This window comes from Solanum stenotomum, chromosome 5 (genome assembly GCF_019186545.1).
Source record: "Solanum stenotomum isolate F172 chromosome 5, ASM1918654v1, whole genome shotgun sequence".
In the NCBI taxonomy this organism is placed as follows: domain Eukaryota; kingdom Viridiplantae; phylum Streptophyta; class Magnoliopsida; order Solanales; family Solanaceae; genus Solanum; species Solanum stenotomum.
The window spans coordinates 2,321,280-2,329,557 of NC_064286.1; the positions used below are offsets into that span (position 1 = coordinate 2,321,280).

An 8,278-nucleotide genomic window follows, 5' to 3' on the forward strand; every position below is an offset into this window, starting at 1 on the left:
TTGAAAATTTCAGTTATAAATGAAATAATTTATAAATATTAAATGAAATTCTTAAAATAAACATAAGATTTAGATTAAAAGTATTGGGTTTGGCCTAACACGCAAACTATATACTAGCTCTGCCCCTACTCAACAACAACTCAAGGGCTATCTATATTCGCTAGAACTCTTCAAAAATACCGATGAGTACACATTGAATTCTTCAAAAGTAGTGTTTTCACGGAAGATCTGACATGAGTGCAGCAATAATTTTGAAGAGTACTTCTCTTTTTATCCGATGAGGGACAATTGACACATAACATGATCTCTATCTCTAAATTATTTGTCAGATAAAAGTGTCCTCATTTTTAGGGGATTCATATAACAGCATCTCCAAAATGGATTACAAAGCTACAGACTAGTTCAAGTACAGATATTGCATTTGATAACTACTAAGTACTATATTACTAGCTCAATCCTGTCGATACGTACAACTAAAAGCCGTTACATGCAATTTACAGCAACAAGCCAACAATCTCACCTGCTGCTGCATCAACTAATGATGAACTATTTGTGTTGTGGACGTCTCATTTTGAGGAGATGAGAAACACCAGCCACAACATGCAGTCGGCTACTTGGAACACCCGTCTTTGCAAGTGCCCTCCCGTATTTGTCCAGAAGAACGAAGCAAGGAACATACTTAATGTCATAATGGAGAAGCTGAATTTACAAATAGAAAGAGATCAATCAGCTAAAACCAAAAGAGTGAAAAGTCAAATCATTTCCAACATGAAGTAGATGGATTACTACAAAGGGAATACACAAAGTGACCGGACCACTCAAACAACAGAAAGAATTGTTCTTTGCTCTAATTACTTTGTTTCGACTTTCCCAATTTTCAAATGTATAGTTTAACATAGCTATCACCACAGAGTAACTTTCAATTATATTAGTCAACTTGGCAGTGCACTGCATGTGCAGTGCTTTTCCGCTCCACCTAGAATGAATGCTAGAGTTGTTGCATTGGAAGAACTTCAAAGACAGGATCTAAAATAATTTAAGTATAAAGAAACTTAGCTAAAATGTAAAAAGACTTCGGAAGGATGATATTTAACTTGAATATATGGCTGACAATAGTTTGCAGTTTTACATAACATATTGAAAAGCTATGTTGTCTTAAACAATTTATCAAACAAATCCTATGGCCAAAATGCACTCTATCCTAGTCAGTTGATTCATGAAGGTAACTTAACATAACCAAGTAAAACCCCCGCAGGTGGGGTCTAGGGAGGGTAGAGTGTATGCAGACCTTACCCCTACCTCGTGGAGGTAGAGAAATTGTTTCCGAAAGACCCTCAGCTCAAGTAACACATCTCAAAGGCAGTATGAAAAGAAAATGCAAAAGTAAAGAACACATAGCAAATAATAGGGAAACACTTTCATTACATTTAACAACAGCAAAAAAGGAACAATAGCGAAGGTAACTTAACATAGTAATAATATAAAAATAAACTTCGAATACAGAAAAAAGAAAAGAACTATGTCAACAACCAAACAACAAAAGTGAGAGGTCCCTCTCAGTTCTTGGAGTATGCAAAATCCACGTGCATCCATCCAAACAACTGAATATAAATTAAAAGAGACTTGCGGAAAATGTGAATACAACCAGTCCATGATTATCAAGTATGATATAAAAATAACCTTTAAATACACAAGAAGAAAAGAACTATATCAACAACCAAACAACAAAAGTATGAGGCCCCTCTCAGTTCTTGGAGTAAGCATAATCTAAACGTATCTGTCCAACAACTGACTATCAGTTAAAACAGACGTCTGGAAAATGTGAGAATGCAATGTATAGAGTATTAGGAGTACCTCGGGCAACCATTGGTCATTCTCTGCATCAGCCATAACAATGTTGAGCCAGTCAGAGTTCCTGTTCTCAACTTCAGTAACGAAATTAACCAACGAATTGCAGAGCTGGCACTTCGGGGAGTAAAATTCAATTACAGTACCCTCTTTTTCACTGGCCAAGGCACACGCTAATGCACTCTGCTCGAGCTCCGCTTGCTCTGCAGGAGTCAATTTCTTCTTCACCAACTTCAAGGTATTATTTTGGTTGACTCCACCATTCGACTGGAAATTAAATTCGGGTGATAAAGGTTCGGGTTTTGAGATATTTTGGATGAAATTAAACACTCCAGAGCCAAGATTCTTGAATGGTTTGAATAGCCAAGGAGTTTCAAAGGTACAAGGCAAAGGGTTCTTTGGGTTTTGGTTATGAACATCCCAAGGCCATTTTAAGCAAAAGGGAGAGTTCTTGGAAGTAGAATCCATCTTTTCCAAGAATTATGTGTGTTTACATCACCATAAAAGCAGCTACTCATTCACACAACATCATAGCAGGAACAAGCACCAACGGGACAACCAATGTGCACACACTGAATCTGAAAACATAAGACAGTTTATAATTACTGACTTGACAAACAACATATTCGTCGTTATTGTTCCAAGAAGGTAATGGAGGTAGTATATAACATGTGGATTTGGCAGAACCCAGTAGCTTTGATCCAAACCTTGTATACAACAACAACATACCCAAATCCCACAAGTGGAGTCTAGAGAAGGTAGAGTGTACACAGACTTTACCCCTACCTTGGGAGTTAGAGAGATTGTTTTCGATAGACCCTCGGCTCAAGGGAAACATATCAATCAGATAATATAGAAAGCATGACAAAGCATGTTGGAAAAAAAAAAAGGAGGAACATCAACTACAAATAAAATAGTGCGATAATTAAATTCATAACCCTGTGTATGCGTTAAAAATCACTACATACGTACAAAAATTAAACTCATAACCCAATTACAAGTACTCGAGGCCATGCTCTCGTATCCAGAACCCATAAAGTTCAAATCCTGGTTCCACCTCCCGTTCAAAGATAGTTTAAAGGTCAATTTTTCCGAAAATTGACCATCAAAATTATTATAATGTACTTAAGTTTTTCTCTGCAGAGCTTAATCATTCGCAAAATTCCCACCCTAATTCAATGTCTTTGCTACAAAGCTTAATCATTTGATAATATTTCTATACTAATCCAATAAGTTTACACAATTCACTCATTTAACATCATTTCTACCTAATTTAAACTACTAATGTGAAACATTAACTCTTTAAATTAGTCAATTTTATGTCTGAAATCGAATTTAACATTTCTGTGTATGAATACAAAGCATTGGAAGAAGGAATACATATCGAAAGTGAGAGAAGAGAGAACTTACAGCGGTGTTATCGCCGGAAAAAATTTGACCGGAGTGAGCTCGTCGGAGAAGGACTTCGCCGGAGGAACTTGCCGGTGCGTGTGTAATTGAACTTCGGTCCCAAAATGTGTGCAAAATTTTGGGTTCGCATGGGTCCGTTCTAGAGGAAGTTTTGGGCCTGTAAGTGAAGCCCATTGGGCTTATAGTCCATTATATGCAATTCGAATCACTTGGTCCTTTTGGTAGAAATTTCACGGGCAACCTGTTTTGACAACGTCATTTAATTTGTATTCACCTTTTAAATTTTTTACTATATATACCTATGTCATATATGCGGTGTTTGAAATTAAACAGTTAACAAATCAAACTCCAGACATTGTGTATGAAGTTATATCCGAAGAAAAAATAGTTGGACTTCAGTTATATTTCCGCCATAGAAATGAAATTAAGAAGAAATATGACTTTATGAGATACTAATGATTATTAGAGCATGTTTGGATTGACATATTTTAGGTGTATTTAAACCGCTTTATAGTGTTTGGGTAAAATAAAAAGTATTTTTAAACACTTGATTTTAAGACAAAATAACAAAAATAAGCCAAAACTCATATATTAGACTTTACTTATGTCTCTTGGCTTATTTAAGACATAAGTTATAAGTCCAGTCAAATAGGCTCTTAGTTCATTGACCATATGAAAAATGTAAGGATAACAAATGGGCGAATCGAGTTAGATATAAACAGATTGAAAATGAGTCAAGTAAAATAGATAAATTATCCAACTCACTCATATTTGATGACACACTCTATCTAACTTTTTTTTTTTTTACCCTCCCCAGGAGCTCCCATCCCTTTTGCTTTCTTGGTGACTCGAACTCATAACCTTCGGGTTGAAAGTGAGGGGTGTTTACCATTTGAGCAACTCCCTCTCGTCCACCCTATCTTAACTTAAATCCTACTTCTTTCTCAAAAAATTGGGATGAAAGTCAATGACAGATCTAAAATTTTTACTAAGAAATTCGAAAAATAAAATTTATAATTTTGGGAAAAACAAAAAAACAGGAGAAGGGAGTATTACAATCTTACCCTCAATTGAGATATCCTTCTAGTGGCCAATAGTCATCAAGATTCATCGAATGGATAAATATAACTTTTTAAAAAGTGCAAAAAAATAGGCTATCATTTTTCTTCTTAGTTTCAACACCAAAAATTATGGCAAACACAACAAATTTGAACATTATATTTGAAGCTCTTTCACTCATTCCCAAGATTCAGAATATTGAAAAAATTCAGAAAAAGGCAAAAACAATAAGCCAAAAAAAAGAAGAAATTCAAGAAAATTCACCACCAAAAACTACAAGAAGATTAGCATTAAGCATTGGTTCAATTGCTTTATTTGCAAATTCAAGAATTGGAAATTCACTTGCTGAAGATAATAATGGATTTTTTATCACTGGTCCACTACAAGACCCTTGGGTATCCACCAGTAAGTTTTTATTTTGTACTTTCTTTTGTCCGTTACCACTCACTAATACTTGCATTATAGAATATCCCCCGACTCTGCTAATGCATAATGTTTTATGTACCAGACTACATTAGCAAAGTTGTATAGCATGAATATGAAATGGGCAAACCCCACATGTCCAAATTATTCGAGTAAAAAAGTCTGAATTCACCCATGATTCTTTTACTATGATTTAAAATTACCTTTATCTCGGACCCCGTTAGGTATAAGGGCAAAAAATTGAATCGTTTCGCGCATTTAACTTATTAATTGCATATAATAAGATATCAAGAATTGAGTTGATTGTTCATAATTTTACTATGTTGATAAAAGTTTGTAATATTTGATTGTAGACATTATAAACAAGGAGACAGGTACAAGATCATTTCTTAAGAAAGGAATGTACATTGCTAATATTGGAACAAAAGGGAGAATTCATAGGTTGAAGAGATATGCATTTGATTTATTGGCATTAGGGGATTTGATTGGAACAGATGCTTGGAATTATGTGAGGAAATATTTGAGGATTAAGTCTACATTTATGTACTATGATTTTGATGAAGTTATCACAGCTGCAGAAATGAATGATAAGCAACTTCTTACTGATCTTGCTAATCGATTATTCGATAATGTTGAGAAGGTACATTTGATTCGTGCGTTTGATTTTGTTTGTCTGATGTTATATGTTTCTCGAACCCTTCAAAAATAGTCCCACCCGTGTTGTATCTTTAAAAAAATATAGAAGTGAAGAGTCCAAGCAATGTATGTTTGATTTTAGGTTGGTTAGACCCTATAAAATTGTGTCACGTCAGTGTCAAATCCATGAAAAATGCATGTTTTTTTGAGGATGCCAAACACACTATGCTAATTGCTAAGAATAGTGTTTCTGAAGAGTCTGAGTAATATACATATATAGGTTTGATGTTATGTTGATCGGACCCTCCAAAGATGTTGTTATACCTGTGTCGGATCCATTGCATAACTTTTGGAGGATCTGACATAAACTCGATTGATGGATATATAGTTGTCCTTTTGAAGAGTCCGAGAGACATAGGCCTGATACCATGTTGGCCGGATCCTTCAAATATATTGTTGTGCCCGTATCGAATCCTCCAAAATCTTACTTACACACACTCCGACAGTATTATTGATGAGTCTGAGCAAACATAGGTCTGATACTATGTTGGTCGGACCCTCCAAAAATATTGTTGTGCCTGTATCGGATCCTTACAAAAATGTGTAGATTTTGTATGATCCGACATACATATATATGGTCAGTGGCTGTCAATATTTTTGAATAGTCTGAACGACACAAGCCTTATGATGTATATAGGTAGCAAATTGCAAGTTTTTGATAACCCCTTGTGTGTTTGCTCCAATATTTTTATGCAGCTTGAAGATGCTGTGAAGAAAAAGAACCTGCCTCAAACACAATCATGTTATCAAGAAACAACTACTATTCTCCAACAAGTCATGGATAGAATGGCATAAACAAAACATATGTTTAATTATATTCTGTCAATTAGTCATTTTGACAAATGTTTCTTTGTAAATTATGGAATTGTCAATAACACTTTGATGGAGATATATTCAATTTGATTTCCACACAAGCTTGTACTTGTTGCTCTATACTCCACACATGAAGTTGATATCTATTGTCACATAAAAAATTAGTCATCTCATTGCATGAAGCATCTTAGATCTATACATGATCGGTGGAACGGGGAAGGGCCATATTCCAAGACTTATTCTAAGATCGAACATGTGACTTATAGGTCACACAAAGAAAACTATACCGTTTTAGCAAAATTGCCATATTCCAAAACTTATTCCACGGTCGAACATGTGACCTATTAGTCACACAAAGATAACTATATCGTTTAGCAATATTCAAATATAATGAAACATTACAAAAAAGGCAAATAAAAAATATGGAGATGCGGGGTATCGATCCCCGTACCTCTCGCATGCTAAGCGAGCGCTCTACCATCTGAGCTACATCCCCTTCCTGTTTAAATTTACCACGTGCAACTAATTTAACATAACTCATCTTCCCAATCCAATCTAATCGTGATACGTTTTTCTAACGTATAGTATCATGTGAATATATTATAAGGTGAGTTGTTAAATTAATCAGTATTTTTGATTGTTTTTTTTTGGTTGTATAACGTTTATATCCATATTAGAAAATATTATAAAGCATATATGAGATATAAATAAGCACTCATTAAACAAAAATATTGATTGGTGTTTTGGCTCTGACGTAAGATGTTAAGGCGCATAATATTTTTATAGATGTATATTCACGACCTTCAAATTCTGAATCTGACATTGATTAGGATCAATTTTTTTTCCTTTGGTTTTCTTTAGAAAATTTCTTCACTACTGTGAATAGTATATAATAATTTATAAGTTTGAACTTCATGGAGAAATGATAGCTGTGCAGTGTTTTATGGTTGTGACTAATTGCAGTTGGAATCCACTCAATTTTGAATAAAAAAAGGTACTTTTAAAAAAAGTAGGTATAATGAAATAAGAAAAAATATATGTTATTAATATTGCACTTAGATAATTTTGGCATGTTTCAATTCGAAATATACAAATTTCAATTAATTTTGCACTGAGGTATAAGTTATGGTGAAAATTATTTTCATTCGATATTTACATCAAAATTAACCGATTATAATTAGGAACTAAAAATCTTTACCGAAAGAAAAAAGCTAGAGACAATATTATTATTATTATTATTATTAACTCAATGAAAATTCTAATTCTATCGTTACGATTTACCTTTGTCTAAATTGTAGGTTCACCCTGGCATGTGAAGAATCTATCTTTTGTAAGACTTGACTTTATGAAACACTGCTAAAATAAACTACAAAAAATAAGGTGGCTTCATGCAAAAGGCAAAAAACTTCCCTTGAAAAGAAGAATATTATAATTAAAAGTATTTTCTTTTATTAGAAATGTTATTTAAAGTTAAAACTGACAAACTTGTAGTCGACCCTCATAAATATATATACTCCTATGTTCCATATATTAAATAAGTCTAACTTTTATAGTAAATTTTTGGGAAAATGCATAAGTACCCCTCCAGTCTATGCCCGAAATCTCAGAGACACACCTAACTTTTACTAAGGTCCTATTATCCCCCGAACTTAATCTATCTATAATATTCAACCCCTTTTCGGCCTACGTGGCACTATCCTAAAAAAAAATGTCAACATGCGCTGGGCCCACAAGACAGTGCCACGTAGGCCAAAAAGAGGTAGAATATTACATATAAAATAAGTTCAGGGGGGTAATAGGACCTTAGTAAAGATTAGGTGTGTCTTTGGGATTTCGGGTATAGGCTGGGGGGGTACTTATGCATTTTCCCTAAATTTTTTAAATATTTTAAATTGTTAATTATTGTGACTTATAATACTTTTTACGTAGTTTATAAATATATAAATTTCTTTTAAAAAAAATTGAAAATTCCATGAACAAATCATTTGTCAATTGAAATATATTGATGATAATTAAATACAAAAAATTG

General features: G+C 33.8%; 2 protein-coding genes and 1 non-coding gene across 3 annotated transcripts; 1 reads left to right on the forward strand and 2 right to left on the reverse strand.

Moving 5' to 3' along the window:
• Positions 1-425: 425 nt before the first annotated feature.
• Positions 426-3,383, reverse strand: LOC125865058 (thioredoxin-like protein HCF164, chloroplastic). The gene is made up of 3 exons (XM_049545223.1): positions 3,259-3,383; positions 1,855-2,426; positions 426-699 (listed from the first exon to the last, which is right to left on the reverse strand). Exons 2-3 carry the CDS (start codon positions 2,314-2,316, stop codon positions 547-549), a joined length of 615 nt encoding a protein of 204 aa, XP_049401180.1. The 5' UTR covers positions 2,317-2,426; positions 3,259-3,383; the 3' UTR covers positions 426-546.
• A 1,027-nt stretch (positions 3,384-4,410) lies between these two features.
• Positions 4,411-6,276, forward strand: LOC125865122 (photosynthetic NDH subunit of lumenal location 3, chloroplastic). The gene is made up of 3 exons (XM_049545293.1): positions 4,411-4,722; positions 5,094-5,380; positions 6,133-6,276. The coding sequence occupies exons 1-3, from the start codon at positions 4,449-4,451 to the stop codon at positions 6,229-6,231; spliced, it is 660 nt and encodes a 219-aa protein (XP_049401250.1). The 5' UTR covers positions 4,411-4,448; the 3' UTR covers positions 6,232-6,276.
• A 396-nt stretch (positions 6,277-6,672) lies between these two features.
• Positions 6,673-6,745, reverse strand: TRNAA-AGC (transfer RNA alanine (anticodon AGC)). Its single transcript has one exon. It is a non-coding gene; the product is annotated as a tRNA-Ala (tRNA).
• Between the last annotated feature and the right edge of the window lie 1,533 nt (positions 6,746-8,278).

What these genes read in the sequence shown, in the direction of transcription:
- LOC125865058 (XM_049545223.1), bottom strand. Translation starts at nt 2,316, where the DNA reads ATGGATTCTACTTCCAAGAACTCTCCCTTTTGCTTAAAATGGCCTTGG. An exon ending in ATGACCAATGGTTGCCCGAG is followed by an intron (nt 700 to 1,854) that starts GTACTCCTAATA and finishes TTGTAAATTCAG; the next exon opens with CTTCTCCATTATGACATTAA.
- LOC125865122 (XM_049545293.1), top strand. Translation starts at nt 4,449, where the DNA reads ATGGCAAACACAACAAATTTGAACATTATATTTGAAGCTCTTTCACTC. An exon ending in AGACCCTTGGGTATCCACCA is followed by an intron (nt 4,723 to 5,093) that starts GTAAGTTTTTAT and finishes ATTTGATTGTAG; the next exon opens with ACATTATAAACAAGGAGACA. An exon ending in TATTCGATAATGTTGAGAAG is followed by an intron (nt 5,381 to 6,132) that starts GTACATTTGATT and finishes ATTTTTATGCAG; the next exon opens with CTTGAAGATGCTGTGAAGAA.